The 23,727-nt window shown below is 41.4% G+C and overlaps 1 protein-coding gene across 9 annotated transcripts in view; it reads right to left on the bottom strand.

Moving 5' to 3' along the window:
* Positions 1-23,727, bottom strand: part of NEK11 (NIMA related kinase 11) — a 280,951-nt gene that overhangs the window by 137,916 nt on the left and 119,308 nt on the right. For all 9 annotated transcript variants that reach the window (XM_043874531.1, XM_043874532.1, XM_043874537.1 and 6 more), the window contains 3 exons: positions 13,295-13,414; positions 10,187-10,280; positions 5,864-5,978 (listed from right to left, as the gene is read on the bottom strand). In XM_043874531.1, coding sequence (XP_043730466.1) covers positions 5,864-5,978; positions 10,187-10,280; positions 13,295-13,414 — 329 coding nt within the window. The remainder of the gene's footprint in view (positions 1-5,863; positions 5,979-10,186; positions 10,281-13,294; positions 13,415-23,727) is intronic.

The raw sequence follows: 23,727 nt of genomic DNA, 5'->3' as shown, positions 1-23,727 counted from the left end.
CAATGTCATGAACCTCCATTCATAGTTCTTGAGGTACTCTGCCTACAGATCTAATCCCTTGAATCTATTTCTCACTTCCACTGGATAATTGTAAGGAATTTCAATTAGGGCATATCTGAATGGTCTAGTGGGTTTCCCTACTTTCTTCAATTTAAGTCTGAATTTGGCAATAAGGAGTTCATGGTCTGAGCCACAGTCAGCTCCCGGTCTTATTTTTGCTGACTGTATAGAGCTTCTCCATCTTTGGCTGCAAAGAATATAATCAATTTGATTTCAGTATTGACCAAATGGTGATGTCCGTATGTAGAGTCTTCTCTTGTGTTGTTGGGAGAGGGTGTTTTTTATGACCAGTGCATTCTCTTGGAAAAACTCTGTTAGCCTTTGTGCTGCTTCATTTTGTACTCCAAGGCCAAATTTGCCTGTTATTCCAGGTATCTCTTGACTTCCTACTTTTGTATTCCAGTCCCCTATGATGAAAAGGACATCTTTTTTGGTGTTAGTTCTAGATGGTCTTGTTGATCTTCATAGAACCGTTCAACTTCAGCTTCTTCAGTGTTACTGGTTGGGACACAGACTTGTATTACTGTGATATTGAATGGTTTGCCTTGGAAACAAACAGAGATCATTCTGTCATTTTTGAGATTGCATCCAAGTACTGCATTTCAGACTCTTTTGTTGACTATGAGGGCTACTCCATTTCTTCTAATAGATTCTTGCCCACAGTAGGTAGATATAATGATCATCTGAATTAAATTCACCAATTTCAGTCCATTTTAGTTTACTGATTCCTAAAATGTTGATGTTCACTCTTGCCATCTCATATTTGACCACTTCTAATTTACCTTGATTCATGGACCTAACATTCACAGTTTCTATACAATATTGTTGTTTACAGCATTGGACTTTACTTCGATCACCAGTCATATCCATAAGTGGGTGTTGCTTTCGCTCTGGGTCCATCTCTTCATTGTTTCTGGAGTTCTTTCTCTACTCTTCCTCAGTAGTTAAGGGGTGGATCATGGAATCACATACAGCTTTCCCAGGCAAGGGCATTATCTTGAGAGGTCCACAGGTGCTGATTTTCTTTGTAAATAACTGATATTCTGGGGCTGCATTTTCCTCTTATGTCTATCATGCCTCTTTTGGACACACCAGTGAAGTAGCTAATGGGGCAAGTGTTATTCTGTATCCACTTCAATTTTTCAAATTCGTATATAACCTTTCGAATTTCAGCCAGAGGTATCTATCCAGCTCATCATGCAGAAGAAACACTCTGAATTATTAAATATACCTCAGGGTGGGGAATCAGTACATCTTCATTTGATATCAGATTCATTCTAATTATCCTCTAGAGCTCAGACAATTAGGGAGTGACTGCAGGTGCCTATTCCTGGGAGTAAATGTGAGAGTCAGTAGCAAACACAAGTGTAACTCAGCAGAATACATGACAAATATGAAGCAGAAGCACCATCAATTTATATTCATCAACCACATCTCTAAGACAGAGCTCTGAAAGTGAGAGGACATCTGGGAATGTGGACATGATCTCTAGCACATGGTCATCTTTTCTGAGGGCTGACAAGGCAGGTTTTTGGATACGTTTGGAGACTGGACTGTTAACATTTTGTCCTGTGATGCTCAGGCTGATTTTGTGGGTCCCAGGTCCTCTTAGATCTACCGGTATGGGTCCCCAACCTCACAACATGAGCCCCACAATCAAAAAGACTGAGAGAGGAGCCAAAGGATTCCAGCCCTCATCTTCTCACCTCCTGACAGAAGACTGCAAACTCTATTAACATTCCTCGTGGAAGACAATGTTGCTTGGTTGACATTAGAAGAAAACCCCACAATCATTTTTTTGGACTAAGGACCCTGTGTCCCAAATAACATCCAGAGATCCTCTTGGATGCCTTCTAGCTCCATGATTTCATGCCAGTCTCTCTCAGCCACTCATTAGCTAAAACACAGGCTAATAGGCATTACTTATATATTCTTTGCTGGATATTTTATCATTTTTAAAAAATTTATCAGTTTTATTGAGGTATAATTTATGGACAATAAAATGCACTCATTTAAATTACAGAGTTCAATGGCAGGGTGAATGGGAGGGGAGTTTCATGGAGAATGGATACGTATATACGTTTGGTTGAATCCCTTTTCTGTCCAACTGAAACTACCACAATGTTGTTAATGGGCTATATTCCAATACAAAATTAAAACTTAAAAAAAAATAGAGTTTAATAAGTTTTGACAAATATATACATCTGGGTTACCATCACCACAACAGGTTCCTTGGGTACTTTTGGAGTCAATTTCTAACACCATGATCCCCAGGCAACCAGTGGCCTCATTTCTGTCACTGGAGGTTAAGTGCTGCTAGTTCTGGACTTCATAGAAATGGAATTATTTAATAGGAATTCTTTCATCTTTATCTTCTTTCACTTAGCACAGTGTTTAGATATGCACCCAAACTAGTGTATATTCATAGTTTGCTTCTTTTCATTGACGAGTATTACATTGTATGGATAAATTACAAGTTAGTTTGTCTGTTCATCTGTTGATTGACACTCGCTTCTACTTTTTGGTACTATATATAAATACAACTGCCAAGAACATCTGTGTTCTTCCTTGTAGACATACTTGCATTTCTCTTGGTAACCATCTAGAAGTGCAGTTGCAATAAGTAAACATTTTCTTTTTAAAAATAAAAACAATTAAAAAATATCATTGTCAATCACCTTATTTCCACTTAGACATTTAAAGGGAAGAAATGGCACCATAAATCATAGGTCAACCTGCAACTAAAAAAAGGGCATGTGGGCTTCCTATGGGCAAGCAAAGTATGAAACTCTTGAGGGCCAAGCTTTCTCTGAGCACAGGGAAGGAGCTCAGAACTGGCTCAAGGAGTGGCTTGAAATTAAGGAAATTAAGTGGCAGCTGGTCAGGCTCTAGGTAGGCAGCCAAGGTGGACAACTTTGCAGCCTCTGCATGAAAAGAGCCATACTCCGGATGGGTCTGGGGCCCCTGAGTTCCAGGCTATTCCAGCTTTGCAAGAAATGCTACTCTGAAACTCAGCTGTTGGTTGCTAAAAATAAGGCTAGAGTATGATAAAGTTTCTGGCAAGAATTAATGTGCAAGAAATCATCAGTATTACATACAAGGAGTTAAATGAGGATAATTTCTTCAATGTTCCAGTCATGCTTTTTCATTTGATTATAATGGTTACTCATGACTTCAGCTACATTAAATCCACCATAGTCAACTAAACACATATCAGAGGTAAATAATGCATCACCCTGTCCTGTTTCTCTGCAACAAACTCCTCAATTCCAGAAGGAATTTCCTAATTCAACATCAAAGACTGATTAAACATTTGGTAAAGGAGCTTAAAAAAATGATTGTGTGATTTTATTTTACATATACAAACCAGATAAAAAATAAATAAAAACTTCCTCTGGGTGCTTAAAGTTTGTAGTCAAATCTTCTAAAAGGTAGAGAATAGGAGAAATAATGAACCACTTCAGAGTTCATGAAAAAATTAAAATCTCCTGTCTCAAAATTTCACAATTAAGCTATGAAGTCACTAATCATCCTGCAGTTACTAACCAATCATCGAGCCAAGGGCTACACGTTCATAGTCCTTCATAGTATCCCTTTTAAATTTAATATATAAGGAAGAACAGAAATTAGAAAATACAAATTTACAGAGAAGAAAAAAATAAGGGAAATTTTATAAGTATTTTCCAAAGCATTTGGCCAAACTAAAACTACTACGTGTTTTTGGCTCTCACAGCTTATAATGGGGATTTAAATAGTGTTTCCTTACGGCATGGACAAGTTGGGCAAAGGAGTGAATTGGCCTATTTTCAGTTTGGTTGGTAACTCAACACATGGCCTGCCATCGCAGAACCTCCTGACAGAGGACAAAGCATGAGGTACGGAGGCCGCCAGCCCAGAGAGTCCTGGCAGCTCTGTGGTCTGAGCTAGCTTAGAAGTAACGTGCACTGGAAGCAGGAACTCTGGAGCCCTAATTTGCCCTGGACAGCAAATTAATTACTGTCTTCGGTTTCTCATTTGTGAAATGAATAGGTACATTTCCTATCTGAAATCTGGAGGCTGGGCACAGGCCTCTCACTCCTAGACCACCTGCTCAACACCTCGTCCTGGGGCTTCCTCTTTCTATATGGTGATGGCTCTTCAGCAACACACAGGCTGTCAGAATTGGTGCTACTTGGCGGCTGTCTGGTCCTTAGTTTTATAGTCTTGGAAAGAAAGGCCCAGGGGATAGATCTATGCTTCCAAATTTTACCTTTGGAAAATAACAAGTAATGTACTAAAGAAACACCTGCAAAGAACCTAGATGCAAACCCATCTGATACACATATCTGTCTGCCAACAACTCCCATTACCAGGCGGCTTCCAAAACATCCTTTCGAAAGTTGGCAGATGGTACCTGAAGACTTTCAGGTCCTGGTCTCCTCACAGCTGAAGGAGGCAGTGCCAGCTCTAGCAGCTCCAACAGGAAGACATCAGATGCACGCTTGGGCTGAAATGACCAGCCAATCCAAGTGCCACTACCTCCATTTTTTTTTTTTGAAAAGAGAATTCAGCTCCTGCCAAAGAGAGTTTCAGCCACAAGGATGCACCTGGAGACCTCTGACCACAAGATGCGAGGCTTTCCACGCCCCCACCCCCATCCCAGGACCTCCGCAGCAGACACACTAAGGCCTATGACAGAAGTCTCCGGAAGCACCTCCTGATGTCCCGGCTGCCTCTGCCTGCCTTACAGACCGGTGCTCACCCAGGAACCTCCCTGCACTTGGACTGAAACTTGAATTAGGATTCGTTCTCTCAACCTTTCTGGGCTCCTTCCCCAACTCTCCTGATAACATTTTGTACTTTTAGCCCCATCTTGGCACCTGCCTCTCAGAGGTCCAAACAATGTATCATTCACTCACTTGAGGAATGTTGACCGAGTGCCTACAGTGGTCCTGGGCTTCCCAGGTGGCACTAGTGGTGAAACTCGTCTGCCAATGCAGGACACATAAGAGACGTGGGTTCAATTCCTGGGTCAGGAAGATCCCCTGGAGGAGAGCAAGGCGACCCACTCCAGTATTCTTTCCTAGAGAATTCCATGGACAGAGGAGCCTGGTGGGCTACACAGTCCACGGGGTTGCCAAGAGTTGGACATGACTGAAGTGACTATGCACGCACACACAATGTTTCTGGCACTTGTCCATAGCCCTGGGGAGAAGGGTACAGAACTGCAAGGCCACACATTCCCAGCCCTCCCTCTCGGGGTCATGAACTGCTTCCTCTCCTTGGCTTTCACCATGTGCTGAGAGCACGGAACAGCCTCAGCTCATTCACTTTACTAATGGATTGCTGCATGGTTAAGGAAACTGTTGCCAGGGGCTTCCCCCACTGGGCCAGCCTATTTTACTCTAAAACTCATGTTTTTTTACCATTAGGCTATGATAACCCAGTTTGGCTGACAGCTCTAAGTACTTTCTTTTCTGGCTCATGAGGGCCAGGAAAACAAGTTACAGAGGGAGACTGTATTTCAGAGCATTCACAGTCCTACACAGGTTAGGGGTGATGCTGTTTAACTCATACAGAAGGGGAGGTCCCTTGTTCAGTGTGAATGTCTAGCTCATCTTCACCATGTCAAGAAGACAGAGAGGGTAGGCAAAGCCTCAGTTTCCTAATCTGTATCACCTCAGCTCAGCTCTGGCAAATGATAGAAGGTGGCTGCATATATCCGAAGCTTTCCCCAGAGGCCGCCAGGCCCACAGGACGGTCAGCCACACCAGCCCACCTGTCATCCAAGAGCAGCTTTCTGAACACTGATGCAAATCCATACCATGATCTCCAAGGTCAGCTATGGTGTCCTCCACATTTGACCCAAGTGTGCGGAGATCCAGGGAAGGAATGGGCTGAGACTCAGGCAGGTTGTCTGAAGCTGAGTCATCAAATTCCTGGCAAAAAGTAATGAACAATTCATGAGAAGCTGATCAGAGGAAACAGCATTATCACAAGTGAAACAATATTCTTGTTTAGAAAATGATTTGGAAACAAAAGTCTAGCTAATCCTCTCCCTTAAATATGATAACATTTTCAAATCTTAGGAAGGCAGCTTGGGATGAGAGAAACAACTTTGAATTAACTTGGCAGGTGACCTTGGGCAAAGTACATAACCTCTCTTGGCCTGAGTGTCAGGGTCATGGTGAGGGTGAGGCAGGTGGGACGCCCAGGGCGCACACGGAAGGAAGTACTGACTTGCAGCATTGTCTGCTGAGAATAAGGATCTCCTTCCATTGTGCACCCAGGCCTCACGCTCCCCGCAGCCTAGTCCAGCCCTGCTCAGCTTCCTCATCTCAAGACTACAAGTGCTGGCTTTGATAATGTTCAAGCACTCTTCCAGCTTTTACAGCTCCGTGATTTTATGAATTTCAATTCCCTAAAAGAAAGAGATCTAAGAGGTGACATAAGAGTTTATACTTCAAAAAAAAAAATGTTAAGTTAAACTTCTCAAATATATCAACAGGCATTTCAGCTAATCACTGTGTCTATATATGTGTGTGTGTGTGTGTTTGCCACCCAGACCTAATGCTGAATTGACCTGTTTTCCAGGATAAATGGTTTTCATGGAGAACTAGTCTAAGAGCACCTTCTCATCGAAAGGAGACATTTCAAACTAATCCTAAATAAATAAGTAAAACACAGCTATGCGACACTCTGATGTGGCATCTGTGGAAATATAGTCATAAATATTTTTAAGAAAAATAGTCCATTTTTATACTGTATAATAATTGTTGCAAGAGGTGAAATGGGCTCCAAATTTCAAAGGATCACCAATAATGCAAAAAAACAGAGACTGTGTGAAATGTGCCTTTGCGTCTATTTCAGAAATTTTTTGAAAACAAGTATTTGAATTCTCAATTGACTTCGATTTTCTGAGGTTCTCTTTGAAGAGAACTGTTATAATTGTCTTAGAAGGAGCAGGACATGACCTGCTCTTTGATCCCCAAGACTATTTCACATTTGCAGGCCTGACCTGCCACACTCTTCACAAAAACCTTCACACCTGCATATATCCCAGGGTAAAAGCAAGACTGGGCTTAGTGTGTGCATCGTGGTATCTAGTTGCTTTAAGCTACAATCCTTTAAGAAATGGTGACAACATGATTCCACAGTCAACTACACTTCAAGATTTCAAAGCCCAAATCCAGCAGAGCAGAAAATGCCTGCCAGAGAAAAAAGCCCCGTCAGTCAGGATCTGAAAAACAAAGCAAGCCACTCTCCTAAACGCCTCAAAGAATTTTTATAATGTTTAAGGGGTGACACAACCAGCCTGTGTCTCTCTGAACTCTGGTTCTATCTCCAGCTACTGCTTTTGAAATATAATGAGGTTTGCTTCAGTTCGCCAGACAGAAGCAAGAGGACTAGAGAACAGAGCCCAGTGAGAGGAGGAAGAAATTCAACCACAGATGAGCATTTGGGGAAAGACAGGAGTGTGTGCCTCTTCATTCCTTCTTCCTTTTTAATTATGTTTTTCTTTAGCTTCTTGCACCTGAATGATCCAACTTATTTCTCACACTATACTTCATCCTTTTCAGCTCACTGATGCCTCTCCACAAGATGTCTAGACCCTTTAGTCCATCTGCAAAGTGTTCAGCTCTGTCCTTGGTTCTCTGAATATGTTACACCTGCCTCACTCCTGGGCTTCCCTACTGGTTCAGTCAGTAAAGAATCTACCTGAAATGCTGGAAACTATGAATCTGATCAGAATGGCCTCCACTCTGCCTGGCCTCCTTTCTCCATCCTCCTCCAGGGGAAACAAGAACCTTCACTCAGGCTACCTCTCCTTTTCTTCCATTCCCATTAAATGTTCTATTTTTCCTAGAGAGATAACAAGAAGATCTGTTCATCATGGCTTTCCCAGATCCTCCTCCATCTGAAGCTGCTTTCAAGAACCCAATTTCTGTTCATTACTAATCAATGTGATCCTGGCCCAGCAGCGTCCGAATCACCAGAGAGTTTGTTAGAAATGCAGTATCTCAGGCCCCACTCCAGACAAGGCAAGTCAGAATCTGCATTTCAAAAAGACCAACAAGTGATTCAGGTGCATTTTGAAGTTTGAAAAGTGCTGCTAGAAGCCATAAGAATTTGGAGAAGGGCCAGCTGACTGTGGAGCTGAGCGGTCAAAGATGGTTCTCCTGAAGAGAACGTGACATTTGAAAGAGGGAGAGTGGGATGGTACCAACGGGCCAGAGGGAAGCAGCTGATTGGCACAAAGGAAGAGAGACCTGGGGTGCTGAGCGACACCATGCGCTGGGCACAATCAGCCCTGGGCGCAATCAGCGCTTCCTGTCCTCATCAGTATGCACCTGAGGAAAGCTGCTTCTGAAAGGCTCAGGACCAAAGACATTGTTGAACTGAATCCTACCAACCAAAGAATGAACCACCACTGTCTCTGACCAGGACAGCTGCAGGCACCTCCCTCCTGCCTCTGCTCCTTGCTGATGGATGGGGAGGGAATTGGGAGAAACTCGGCAGACACTGTGGAGGTTATGAGTTGGGACTCCATAAAATCTGTGAAATCCTCACATTCCTCATCTCAACTGAGCCAAGATCTGGAATACCATGTAGGGTAATATAGAGTTAATAAAATCTTAAGTGACTTTAGGATCCCCCAAGGGCCCTGATTTTTGTAGGATGAATAGGACCTCATATAGTACAGTTGCTTTGCACTGGTAATAATCATATCAGAAATTAAAAACAACACAAAAATGATGATTTTGAAGGTCCATGAAGAAAAGTAAAGAAGTTAAGAAGTTATCAAACACTAAAATGTAAGATTATACTTGAAACTATGTTTTTATTTACCATATGCTAACTTCAATATGGTTAGAATAAAGTTATTTAGGCTTTATAATACAAAATATTACCACATCTGTACTTCTCAATTTCCCGTCTCTGGGGGTAAAATCCCTTAGAAGCAGGGGACTCTGAGCATTCCAGGAAAAAAAAAAAAAAAACCCCTCCCAACCCCCACATCTCTGAGGCCAGCTTCCCTGAGAACCGGGGTTGGGATAGAGCAGCACCAGCACCCCCACGTTGTCTGCTGAGGGTTCAATTGATAGAGACTCCTAAGGTCAGAGAAGGCTGGGCCCCCATCTGCTCTAGCTTTGGGTTTTCAGAACTCTAGAGTACTCACAACCACTAAGTCATCGAGAAAGGTGACTCCTCAGCCAGAGAGCAGCAGAAAACAATGTTCCCAGGCTCCGCTTTGCCCACAGTGAGCTCCAGTCGGGCTCCTGCACACCCCAGATTCCGAGCCCTCTGCTGACTGAGCTACAGTAGTAGAAAGAGTGTCTGCAGGCCTAGGGATCACCCCCACAACTTCAGGGGGCCTGGCCCTTCCTGCTAAAGGAAAGACTCTCCCTCAGATGCAGGAGTCACCAACGAACAAATAACCAGAATTTGAAACAGTGAACTTCTCCCAAAAAACGACTCCTTCTCAAGTTGCTTTTACCAAAAGAGCTGCAAGGTTGGTGTTGATGTCCGTTATCCAAATACAACCCTGAAGAAAAACTACGTTAAGTATCAAAGCCCACATCAAGGTCAATGAAGATGTGTTTAACCATTAGGGAATGGTATTTGCTATTCAGGTGCTTGGGATGCAGAGGACATGAATCTGGGGTGCATTTCATGTGAGTCTGCAACTTTATTATTGGATATCTAGGGTAATTCACCAAAGGAGTTAGTAACACAGTGTATGATAATATGGATGGGAGACAGAAAATAAAGAGGGAAAGAACGAAAAATAAGACAAAAAGAACAATGGACTAGAGAAGTAAAGCATGGCTGAAATTCAAAATTAGATAGACACATATCTGTTCTACAGTCATACCTTTAACTCAGCTGTTCATTCCAACCTGATAAAGTCACCCTGAAACAGCAGGCACTTAGGACAGCTGCTCTGAAATAGTGTTGTCTCTAGCTTTTGGCCTACAGTTACCACTCTAGACAAATCTCAGTCCATCCTGGAATTGGGCAAAGTTGGTCTGGATGTTTTTTTTCCCCTACCTTGTCCCTTTTCCTACCCAATTGGCCCTATGAATCTGAAGAACCCGAGGTAAGAAAAGGTCTTTTGTAAAATTTAAAACAGAAGCGCACTCACATGGAGCACATCCACAGTCTGCCGCTGGAAGTTCCGAGATCTCAGTTCCTGCATCCGTTTGTTGTTTTCTTCATATTTTTCTTCCACAAGCTTTCTGCATAAAGTGAACATAGGCAAAGACCTGCAATTTGCTAAGACGACATCTATGTTTCATAAGTAAATGTGATCCCTGTTTCAACGGGCAGACTAGGGTGTTGGGCAGCCAGCCTGCGGTCTCTCTCTCACGGATGAGCGTGGCGCAGCCTAAGTGGGTTCTCCTTTGAAGCATGCAGGGTACCAGCTCCTCCTTCCCCCAGGACTCAGCGCAGCAGGGAGTGCCAGCCCTGTGGGCTCTGGCCTGTGCTGACAGGGGTGTGTCTCAGATGCCTGACTGAGAGCCCAACACATACCAATAACTAGGTAACAAAGCCATAGACATGGAAAATAGATCCACATTTCAAAGAATTTATGGAAAGGAATATGAGAGCCACTGTGAAGAGCAATTTTTCTTGGACATTTCCAGTTTCCTCTACAACAGGAATTGATTTACTAGACCTGTTGTTAAACTGGAGGAAAGATTTGAGTTCTTGTGATTACTTGTGCCCTAATTTATACTTAGATTTCTTGAAAAATCACTGAATATCTCTGTCATCGAATTTTCTGGTCTTTAAAGTGGGGGAGTACATTATAACCCTCATGACAATGAAGTCATTTTCTAGCTAACAACCATCCTTTCTTGAATCCTAGAAACAATAATCAAAACAACGCTGATGTAATTCATTCATAAAATCAAGAACAAACTTTATTTAACAAACTATTGACTTTAATAACAAAAATATAAAATGTCACGAGGAAGATCAATGACTTCTTTGCATATTAAAGAAGTTTTAACCTGAGAAATAATTTCTAATGTGCAAGTTATTAATTTTTTTTAATCTTTTACTGTCAGAGATTTAATTTTCCTTTCACCCTCAACCAATGACACAAACCATGGTACCCTGGAAATATCCGCATTCCTGAGGTGTTAGATCTGGGGCTATGAGTTGATGTAACTGTTCAAACAATATTCATGAATACATTTGCTCAACCAAATCCACACTTAGTGGTATACTGGATTGTTCATATCTTCCAGCTGAACACTGAATAATATCACATTGGTACTTTGAAGGGGCATTGTTGGAACATTTACACCATAGAATCAGCAAACAAATTATTAACAGTAGCTACTCCTCTGGCCCCCACAGGCCCAGAGGCTTCATCAGCACACTACTGCCCATGAAGCACTGTGACAGAAATCTTTTCCCATATTTATTAAAGAAAACATTTGATAAGAGGAAGTGGTCTCTCAGGTTCTTACATGGTTCATCATGATAGACACTTCAAGTACAAGGACAACTTGAATCATTTTTCAGATACAATGTTGTTGCTGTTGTTCTGTTAGTAAGTCATGTCCGACTCCTTCCAGACTGAAGTATGCCAGGCTCCCTTGTCCTTACTGTCTCCCAGAGTTTGCTCAAATTCACGTCTGCTGAGTCAGTGATGTGATCTAACCATCTCATCCTCTGCTGCCGTCTTCTCTTTCTGCCTTCAATCTTTCCCAACATCAGAGTCAGCTCTTTGCTTCAGGTGGCCAAAGTACTGGAGCTTCAGCTTCAGCATAAGTCTTTCCAATGAATATTCAGGGTGGATTTCCTTTAGGATTGACTAGTTTGGTCTCCTTGCTGTCAAAGGGACTCTGAAGAGTCTTTTCCAGCACCACAATGCAAAAGCCTCAGTTCTTCAGTGTTCAGCCTTCGTCATGGTCCAACTCTCACACCCGTACATGATTACTAGAAAAACCGTTGCTTTGACTATACGGACCTTTGGCAACAAACTGATGTCTCTGCTTTTTAATATTCTAAGTTTGTTATAGCTTTCCTTCCAAGGAACAAACTTCTTTGAATTTCATGGCTGCAGTCACCATCTGTAGTGATTTTGAAACCCAAGAAAATAAAATCTGTCACTGCTTCCACTTTTTCCCATCTATTTGCCATGAGTTGATTGGACCAGATGCCACGTTATTGTTTCTTTAATGTTGAGTTTTAAGTCAGCTTTTTCACTTTCCTCTTTTCCCCTCATTAAGAGGTCAGATACATTAACAAAGTCATAAAATGGGCAGATTTTATTTTCAGGCCTTTTTGTCTCTCTAGTTCTTGGTTGGGGCTTCTAAGCTACCAAAAAAAAAAAAAAAAAAAAATGGCAGAGGAAGAAAGAACAAAAATCAGTCAATTGGGTCACTTACCAGCTGAAAAATCAGTCTTTGAGAAATTGGGAGTTTGGGATTCTTTGGAAGCACCCTTTCATGTGTAAACTCTGAACACTAGTGATCTCATACAAGCAGCACTGCCCCCAGACTGCGAAGGGCTTCACTTCACAGAACAGAGCTGCTTCCAGTCTTCTCTCTCAGTTCAGTTCAGTTCAGTCCCTCAGTCATGTCTGACGTTTTGTGACCCCATGGACTGCAGCACGCCAGGCCTCCCTGTCCATCACCAACTCCTGGAGCCTCCTCAAACTCATGTCCATTGAGTCAGTGATGCCATCCAATCATCTCATCCTCTGTCATCCCCTTCTCCTCCTGCCTTCAATCTTTTCCAGCATCAGGGTCTTTTCCAAGGAGTCAACTCTTCTCATCAGGTGGCCAAAGTATTGGAGCTTCAGCATCAATCTTCAGTCTTATCTCTACAGACAACAGTTCCCTGCAGGCACATTCTTCTCCCTACAGAGCAGCCAGGACTCCAGGCAGAGGGGGTTTAGCAAACACCTGGAGAGTATGGACAGAATAGTGAGGCCACCTTACAGGGCTATGTAAAGAAGGTATCAGCAAAAAAGAGGCTTTGTCTAGAGGTTGTTGTTGTATTTTCATTCCTAATAACCTCCCTGACAGTCAATCATTCTTTTCACATAAGACTGAAAGCCTGATATTAATAGTGTCTGACACCTAATCACCATATTTTGAGCGAATGAGTGAAAGAAAAAATTGATAAATATATAAGAATGTACATTTTAATTTTCTCTTGTGGTTTCTGCTTTTCTTTAGCACATTCTTTTAGAGCCCTGAGAGGCAGCCTTCACTAAGGGAAGGTCACTTACTTCAGCTTCCTGGCCTCCTCATCAGCTGCCTGGACCTTCCTCACCCGCATCCTCTCTCTTGGTGTCATCTTCTGCACCTCAGACAGTGCTCGTAGGGTCTGCAGGTGAATCTTTTTTTGCCTATAAGAATAAAGATTCCCACATGCAACCCATCCCAAACATGCTCAGAAAAATTAAACAAGTATTTTACAGAAGTATCATTACACTACTGAGAAGGGAAAAAGAGCTCAAGACTTGCCAAGCAAAAACTAATAAACTCTGGGTAGGTAATTAGCCAAGCAGGACTGTGGTTAATTGGCAATAGTTTTTAAATTAGATTTCTGTTTAAAAGCAAATTATGTACTTTGCAAATTTCTGCTCATTTCACTGCCTATGACTGATTTTCATAGTGTAAGATAAATTAGGATCTTGACTATTAAGGAGTAAATAACAATGTGGATAGGACACAAATTTAGAATTAGACAGGGTTGGAATCCCATCTCTCCCATTTATTAGTTCTGCATCCTTGAGCAAGTTACTGAACCTCTCTGAACCTCAGTTTTCTCATCTATAAAGGATGGGCTATCATGAGTATTATATGAGATAATGTATATGTAGTGCCTGACACATAAAAGTATCCCAAAATGCTATTATAATGTGCATGCTCAGTTGCATTCAACTCTTTGCAACCCTATGGACTGTAGCCTGCCAGGCTCCTCTGTCCATGGGATTTTCCAGGCAAAAATACTGGAGTGGGTTGCCATTTCCTCCTCCAGGAGATCTTCCCAATCTAGGGATCATACCTGTGTCTCCTGCAGCTTCTGCATTGGCAGGCAAATTCTTTACCACTGAGCCACCTGGGAAGCCCCAGTACTATAATAGCTAAATGTTATTAAATATGCTCTGTCTTCTAGGCTTCACACAGTAGATATTTTAAAATATTTTATTTATTTTTTAATTGGAAGAAAACTGCTTTACAATGTTGTGTTGGTTTCTGCCATATAGCAATGCAAATCAGTCATAATTTTATATATATATATATATATCTCCTCCCTCATAAGCCTCCCTCCCCTCCCCCTAGCCCACCCCTTTAGGTAATCACAGAGTGACAGACTGGGCATCTTATGTTATATAGTGGCAGCTTCCCACTGGCTATTTATTTTATACAATAGAGTTGTATATATGTCAATGTGACATTCTTAATTCCTTCCACCCTCTCTTTCCCTTGGGTGTCCACAACTCCATTCTCTCTGTTTGTGTCTCCTCTCCTTCCCTGTAAATAGGTTCATCAATACAGTTTTTCCAGATTCCATATATATGTGTTAATATACAATATTGTTTTTCTCTTTCTGACTTACTTCACTCTATATAACAAGTTCTAGGTTCATCCACCTCACTAGAACGGACTCAAATTCCTTCTTCTTATGGCTGAGTAATATATATATGTACCACATCTTTCTCATTCATTCATCTGTCAGTAGACATCTAACGTGCTTCCATGTACTGGCTATTATAAATAGGGCTTCAGTGAACATTGTGGTGCATGTATCTTTTTGAATTGTGGTTTTCTCAGGGTATATGCTCAGTAGTGGGGTTGCTGTGTCATGTGGTATATTTATTCCTAGTTTTTGTTGTTTTTTTTTTAAAGAAACTTCACACTGTTCTCCATAATGGCTGTAGCAATTTACATTCCTTCCAACAGTGTAAGAGGGTTCCCTTTTCTCCACAAACTCCCCAGCATTTGTTGTTTGTAGATTTTTTGATGATGGCCATTCTGGTTGGTGTGAGGTGATACTTCATTGTGATTTTGATTTGCATTTCTCTAATAATGAGTGATGTTGAACATCTTTTCATGTGTTTATTGGCCATCTTCATGTCTTTTTTAGAAAAAATCTGTTTAGGTCTTCTACTCATTTTTTGATTGCATTGTTTTCTGATTTTGAGCTGTATGAACTACTTATATATTTTGGAAATTAATTGTCAGCTGTTTCATTTGCAATTACTTTCTCCCCTTCTGAGGGTTGTCTTTTCATCTTGTTTATTGTTCCCTTTGCCATGCAAAAGCTTTTAAGTTTAATTAGGTTCCACTTACTTATTTTTGTTTTTATTTTCATTACTCAAGGAGGTGAGTGAGAGATTGTGCTGCAATCTATGTCAAAGAGTGTTTCGACACTATGGTTTCTTCTAAGAGCCTATGTTTTCTTCTAAGAGCTTTATAGTTTCTGGGCTTACATGTAAGTCTTTAATCCATTTTGAGTTTATTTTTGTGTATGGTGTTAGGAAGTGTTCTAATTTATGTGTAGCTATCCAGTTTTCCCAGCACCATTTTTTGAAGAGGCTGTCTTTTCTCCATTGTATATTCTTGCCTTCTTTGTCAAGGATAATGTGTCCATATGTGTGAGGGTTTATCTCTGCGATTTCTATCTTGTTCTATTGTTTTTTATTTCTGGTTTTGTGCCAGTACCATACTGTACTGATGAATGTGGCTTTGCAGTATAGTCTGAAGTCAGGAAGGTTGATTCCTCCAACTCCATTTTTCTTTCTCAAGAATTTCTTTGGATATTTGGAGTCTTTTCTGTTCCCATACAAACTATAACATTTTTTCTTCTAGATGTGTGGATAATGCCCTTGGTAATTTGATAGAAATTGCGTTGAATCTGTAGATTGTTTGGGGAAAAGTATAGTTATTTTCACAATATTGATTCTTCCAATCCAAGAACAGAGTATACCTCTCCATTGTGTCATTATTGATTTTGTTCATCCGTGTCTTATAGTTTTCTGCAAACAGGTCTTTTGTCTCTATAGGTAGGCTTATTCCTAGGCATTTTATTTGAATGCAAGGGATTTCTTTGTATTAATTTTGTACCCTGAAACTTTACTAAATTCACTGACTAGTGCTAGTAATTTTCTGGTGGCATCTTTAGGATTTTCTATGTATAGATAGCATCATGTCATCTGCAAACAGTGAGTTTTATTTCTTCTTTTCCAATCTAGATTCCTTTTATTTCTTTTTCTTCTCTGATTGCTGTGGCTAGGACTTCCAAAACTATATTGAATAACAGTGATGAGCATGGGCATTCATGTCTTTTTCCTGACCTAGAGGAAAGGCTTTCAATTTTTCACCATTGAGAATAATGTTTGCTGTGGGTTTGATGTATATGGCCCTTATTATGCAGAGATAAGTTCCTTCTATGCCAATTTTCTGGAGAGTTTTTTTTTTTTTTTATCATTAAGGTGTGTTGAATTTTGTCTAAAGCTTTCTCTGCATCTATTGAGATGATCATATGGTTTTTATCTTTCAATTTGTTAATATGGTGTATCACATTGATTCATTTGTGTGTATTGAAGAATCCTTGTATCTCTGAGATAAACCCCACTTGATCATGATGTATGAATACTTTTAAAGCGTTGTTGGATTCTGTTTGCTAGAACTTGGCTGAGGATTTTGCATCTATGTTCATCAGAGATTTTGGCCTGTGATTTTCTTTTCTTGTGACGTCTATGTCTGATTTTGGTATCAGGGTGATGGTGGCCTTGGAGAATGAGTTTCGGAGTTTTCCTCCCTCTGCAGTTTTTTTGAAAGAGTTTGAGCAGGATATGTGTTAGCTCTTCTCTAGACATTTGATAAAATTTGCCTTCAAGCCATCTGGCCCAGGAAATTTGCTTGTCAGAAGATTTTTTTTTTTTAATCAGAGTTTCAATTTCAGTGCTTATGATTGGTCTGTGCATATTTTCTATTTCTTCCTGGTTCAGTCTTGGAAGGTTATACTTCTCTCAGAATTTGTCCATTTCTTCCAGGTTGTCCATTTTATTGACATATAGTTGCTCACAGTAGGCTCTTACGATCCTTTGTGTTTCTGTGTTTTCCGTTGTAAACTCTTTTTCACTTCGCATTTTATTGATTTGAGTCTTCTCCCTTTTTTACTGGTGAGTCTGGCTAATGGTTTGTCAATTTTGTTTATCTTTGGAATGAAACAGCTTTTAGTTTTATTGATCTTTGCTATTATTTTCTTCATTTTTTTTTCATTTATTTATGCTCTTGTTGTGGTTCACTCAGTCGTGTCTGACTCTGTGACCCAATGGGCTGCAGCACACCAGGATTCCCTGTCCTTCACTGTCTCCCAGAGTTTGCTCAAACTCATGTCCATTGAGTCCAAGATGCCCCCTTCTCCTCTTGCCCTCTCTTTCCCTGCCCTTAGTATGTCTGCTCTGATCTTTATGATTTCCTTCCCTCTACTAAATTTGGGGGTTTTTTGTTCTTCTTTTTCTTGTTGCTCTAGGTTAAGGCCAGGTTGTTTATTTGATGTTTTTCTTGTTTTCCAATGTAGGCTTGTATTGCTACAGACCTCCCTCTTAGCACTGCTTTTACTGTGTCCCATAGGTTTTCAGTTGTTGTGTTCTCATTGTCATTTGTTTCTAGGTATTTTCAAAATTTCCTCTTTGATTTCTTCAGTGACCTCTTGGTTATTTAGAAGTGTACTGTTTAGCCTCCATGTGTTTGTGTTTTTTACATTTCCTGCCCCCCCCCCATAATTGATATGTAATCTTATAGCATTGTCGTTAGAAAGAATGCCTGATATAGGATTAGTTTTCTTAAATTTACCAAGGCTCGATTTGTGACCCAAGAAATAATTTACCCCAGAGAATGTTCCAGATTAAAAAAAACGTATTCTACTGCTTTTGGATGGAATGTCTTATAAGATATCAGTTAGGTCTACTGGTCCAATGTGTCATTTAAGACTTGTGTTTACTTATCAATTGTCTGTTTTGATAATCTGTCCATTGGTGTCAGTGGAGTGTTAAAGTCCCCCACTATTATTGTGTTACTGATTATTTCCTCTTTTATAACTGCTACCATTTGCCTTATGTATTGACGTGCTCCTATGTTGGGTGCATATATATTTATAATTGTTATAATTTTTTTGGATTGATCTCTTGATCCCTTTATTATTATGTAGTGTCCTTCTTTGTCTCTTTCTTTTGATTTCCATTTGCGTGGAATATCTTTTTCCAGCCCCTCACTTTCAGTATGTATGTGCCCCTAGGTTTGAAATTGGTCTCTTGTAGACGGCAACCCACCCCAGTGCTCTTGCCTGGAAAATCCCATGGACGGAGGAGCCTGGTGGGCTGCAGTCCATGGGGTCGCTAAGAGTCGGGCACGACTGAAGCTACTTAGCAGCAGCAGCAGTAGACAGCATATATAGAGGTCTTGTTTTTGTATCCATTCAGCCAGTCTGTGTTGTTTGGTTGGAGCATTTAATCCATTTACAGTGTAAATGGATCAATTATTGATATATATGATCCTATTACCATTTATTGTTTCAAATTTTTTTTTTTTGTTTTTTTGGTAGGTCTTTTCTTTCTCTTGTGTTTCCTGTCAAGAGAATTTCCTTTAGCATTTGTTGTAAAGCTGGTTTGGTGGTGCTGAATTCTCTTAACTTTTGCTTATCTGTAAAGCTTTTGATTTCTCCATCAAATCTGAATGTGACTCTTGCTATATAGAGAAATATTGGTTGTAGGTTTTTTCCTTTCATCACTTTAAGTATATTCTGCCACTCCCATCTGGCCTGTAGAGTTTCTGCTTAAAGATCAGCTGTTACCCTTAAGGGGATTCCCTTGTATGTCATTTGTTGCTTTTCCCTTGCTGTTTTTAATATTTCTTTGTGTTTAATTTTTGTTAGTTTGATTAATATGTGTCTTGGCATGTTTCTCTTTGGGCTTATCCTATATGGGACTCTCTGAGCTTCTTGTACTTGGGTGGCTATTTCCTTTCCCATGTTAGAGAAATTTTCAACTATGATCTCCTCAAATATTTTCTCATACCTTTTCATATAATCTTCCTCTTCTGGGACCCCTTAATTCGAATGTTGGTACACTTAATGTTTTCCCAGAGGTCTCTGAGACTGTCCTCATTTCTTTTCATTCTTTTTTCTTTATTCTACTCTGCTTCAGTTATTTCCACCATTCTTTCAGTTCACTTATCCATTATTCTGCCTCAGTTATTCTGCTATTGGTTCCCTCTAGCATAATTTTTATCAGTCATTATGGTGTCCATCATTGACTGTCAGGTCACTGCCCACACTTTCCTGGGAGCCTGTGCGATCTGGCATTGCCAAGGAACCCACGAACTGGGGCCAGTTCCCCTGGAAGAGCACATGACCTGCCTCAGGCTATAGCAAATCCCCGCAGGCCTCTGCCACTACAGGTACTCCCTACTCATCCCAGTTGTGTCTGCTGTACCTCTCCTACTCCCCAGCCTGACTGAGCAAGTGAGCCCTAAGCTTTCTTTCTCCTCTATAAGGAAATGGCAACCTACTCCAGTATTCTTGCCTGGAAAATTCCATGGACTGAGGAGTCTGGTAGGCTACAGTCCATGGGGTCACAAAGAGTCGGACACGACTGAGCAACTCTACTTATTTCTTATAGGTCCTTGTTAAACATTTCCTGTGTCTTCTCAATCTGGGCCTCTGTTCTATTTATCTGTGCCTCCATTTTAGTTCTGAGATTTTGGATCATCTTTACTATCATTACTCTGAATTCTTTTTCAGGTAGACTGTCTATTTCCTCTTCGTTTGTTTGGTCTTTTTCATTTTTAGCATCCTCCCTCATCTGCTGCATATTTCTCTATCTTTTAATTTTGTTTAATTTACTGTGTTTGGAGTCTTCTTTTCACAGGCTGCAAGGCTGTAGTTCCTCTTACTTCTGCCATCATTGGGTGGGGTCAGACCAGTGCTTTGTGAAGGCTTCCTGTTGGCGGGGGACTGGTGCCTGTGTTCTGGTAGGTGGAGCTGGATCTTGTCTCTCTGAAGGGTAATGCCATGTCCAGTGGTATGTTTTGGGGAGTCTGTGAGCTCAGCATGCCTTTGGGAAGCCTGTCTGCTAACAGGTAGTGTTGTGCTCTTGTTTGGCTAGTTGTTCGGTGTGATTGTCTGGCACTGGAGCTTGCTGGTCTTCATGTGAGGTCAGGTCTTAGCATTGAGATGGACACCTTTGGGAGAGCTCTTGCTGATTAATATTCCATGGGGTCAGGAGTTTGCTGTTGTCCAATGTTATGGACTCCGTCTTCCACTTTGGAAATTCAGGCTCAAACCCTGACTGGAGCACAAAGACTCCACAAGCCACACAGCACAGAAGAGAAAGACAAAGAGAGAAATAGAATAAATATCAAGCAAATATACAAACAAACAAAAAGAATGGACAGACAAAACCCCACGACAAATGGTAAAAGCAACACTAAACATACAGGAACACACAATGAAACTCACACACACAAAAAAGAAGAAAGAATAAAAAGAGGAACCAACAAAGAAGAGGCAATCAAACCAATAAACAAACATACAAATGAAAACAAACACTAAAAACTAGAGTAGCAAAAATACGAAACCAAAAACACAGGGGAAAATACAATAAAAGGAAAAACTACTGTAGAAATAGGGGAAAATACAATAATTTTTTAAAGCATTAAAAAAGCAAAAAGTAAGTAAAAACAAAAAATTAAAGAACTAATAAAAAAAAGAACAATAGAATGAAATGAAAAAGAAAAGAGAGTGGTAGTAAGAAGAATATTTTCCTGTGGCCTCAGTTGTCCTTGCCACATAGTGAGCTCCAGCCAATCTGTCTACTCAGAAAGTTCTCTAATATTTCTAGGAAGGTCTCTGGACCTGCTGGCACTGTGGAGTCAGCTCAGACTCGGATCTGGTCTTACTCCAGCTTGTACTTGCTTCCAAAGGCGACAGTTGCCCCCAAAGTCCACAGTTGCCACCAAAATCCACAGCCTCAAGCTAATTGCGGGGATTTAACCTGCTGCACCTGCAGCTACAGAAGTGAATTCCCTTCCTCTTCTTTGGTCACACAGCTCCTCGTGTTCAGCATTGGTTTTGGCCCCACCTCTGTTTGTAGGCCACATTCCATTGTCTGTTCCCAGCCCAGACAGCGGAAGTTGCTCAGTCATGTCTGACTCTTTGTGACCCCGTAGACTGTACAGTCCATGGAATTCTCAAGGCCAGAATACTGGAGTGGGTAGCCGGTTCCCTTCTCCAGAGGATTTTCCCAACCCAGGGGTCAAACCCAGGTCTCTTGCATTGCAGGCAGATTCTTTACCAGCTGAGCCACCGGGGAAGCAAATGCAGCAGCCGCACAGGGCTCACTTGCTCAGTCGGGCTGGGGCTGGGGAGCAGGGGAGGCACAGCAGACACAACTGGATGGGTGAGGAGTGTCTGTGGTAGCAGAGGCCTGCAGGGATTTGCTACAGCCTGAGGCAAGCCATGTGCTGTCCCAGGGGAATTGGCCCCAGCTTGTGGGTCCCTCGGCAGTGCCAGGCTGCACAGGCTCCCAGTAAGGTATGGGCAGCAACCTGCCTGCTCATGGCTTGGTGGCAGCTGCAGCAGCCTTCACACCCACTCCTGGGGTCACGAACTGCAGCAGTGGCCCATCCTGCCTCTGGTACTTATAAAGGTGGGGTCCTGCCATCTGCAAGCGTTCAGAGTTAGAAAGTCCCTTGTCTCTCTGGCTGGCCCAGGCTTTCCCCTGGACTCCCTCAACTGTGTTGTAGTAGCCCCCTCAGTCTGTCTTCATGGCAGTTAAACCTGTCCTCTTCCTGGGGCCTGACTCCAAAGACTGAGCCTCAGCACCCAGCCCCGACTCACCACGGCAGGCACGCAAACAAGCATCTCAGGCTGGGAAGTGCTGGTCGGTACTGACCTCTGTGCTGAATTCTCTCTGCTTTGCCTTCTGCTCACCTGTTGCTGTGCTCCCCTCTGAGGTTCTGTCTGCCCCCATTTCCCTCTGTGAGGGGGTTTCCAAGTGCGTGAAAACTTTTCCTCCTTTATAGGTCCCTCCCTGAAGCACAGGTTCTGTCCTGATCCCTCTGGCTCTTTTTTTTTTTTTTCCTGATTTCTTTTGCCTTACCCTGTTACACAGAGATTAGCTTAGAGGTCTTTTGCCAGTGTTCAGTAGATGTTCTGTAGGAGTTGTTCCACATACAGACATATTTTTTATGTATATGTAAGATGATCTCCACGTCTCACTCCTCTGCCATCTTGAAAGTTCCTCCTCCCCAGTAGGTATTTTCACGGCATAGTGATTAATTGAGTGGTTAAGAACATTCACTGGGTTCAAATTCTAGCTCTTAAAGTGAAAGTGAAAGTCACTCAGTCATGTCTGATTCTTTGCAACCCCATGGAATATACAGTCCATGGAATTCTCCAGGCTAGAATACTGGAGTGGGGAGCCTTTCCCTTCTCCAGAGGATCTTCCCAACTGGGAATAGAACCCAGGTCTCCCGCATTGCAGGCGGATTCTTTACCATCTGAGCCACCAGGTAAGCCCAAGAATACTGGAGTGGGTAGCCTATCCCTTCTCCAGAAGATCTTCCCAACCCAGGAACTGAACCAGGGTCTCCTGCATTAGGCTACATGCTATATGCCTTTAGACAAGGTACTTAACCTCTCTATGATCATTTAAATAATAATAATTATAATAGTACCTATTTTATGGGGTCACTTTGAGGTTAAATGAGCTAATTCAGGCAAAGAGCTTATAACAGAGCAAAGTATATGGTCATTACCTCTGGAAATGTTAGCCAATATTATTCAAGAGCCTCTTTCTTCAGTTAAAGTAATGTGCATATGTTAAATGTACTGAAAGGTCTGCAGCCACATTCTTAATGGCATTTGGCTTGATTATGGCCCAATAGTGGAATGCCTTTTGCACTCAACTCCCTCCTGAAGAAACGTTATGAGGAAATTTTAATGATTGCTAGGCAGTTCTCATTCTTCTGGAATATAGTTCAGACCAGAACCTCCAGGGGCCATGCAGTTTTCAGGAATACATATGCCCTTAGTCTTTGTAAGACCAAAAAGAACCCTCAAAACAGAGTCATATATCTTGAAAATAACAGTTACAATTTGAAATCAATATCTCATAATGTGAAAGACCACCCAAAGAACTGGATTCGAGCACAACAAAATTGTAAGCACAGTCAGGCAAACTGTTTCTCAATTACAGTGCAAATTGATAGCTAAAGTAAGTCCACTATTTTAAAAATAAGGTATCTATTATTCTCACATATCCCATTAATAAACTAAAATGAGAAGTTCCAAGCATTCTTGAAAAAATAGGTAGTAACCCAAGAAAACTAGGTTATAGGAGCATGCCTAAAGATATATCTCTTAATGTACAGGGTATTTTAACTGGAAACCATGCATTAAAAAATGACTGAATACCTTGGATGGACCAGTTCCCTCAGTTTGAATGTGAATATGGAAGACAAACATAGCACAGTTGAGAAACCACTGGACTGGGAGATAGAGAAGCATATTTGTGTAATTTGACCTTGAAGATCAAGCTGCTAATGGCTAACGTTCTTACTTCACAGCCTTGCACAGCTCTGGGAGGGACTGTCACTCTCACTGGGTCCTCACAAAATTAAATACAGTTTCGTTAGCAAAATTATA

This window comes from Cervus elaphus, chromosome 19 (genome assembly GCF_910594005.1).
Source record: "Cervus elaphus chromosome 19, mCerEla1.1, whole genome shotgun sequence".
Lineage (NCBI taxonomy): Eukaryota > Metazoa > Chordata > Mammalia > Artiodactyla > Cervidae > Cervus > Cervus elaphus.
This window is presented reverse-complemented; position numbering and strand designations above follow the sequence as displayed.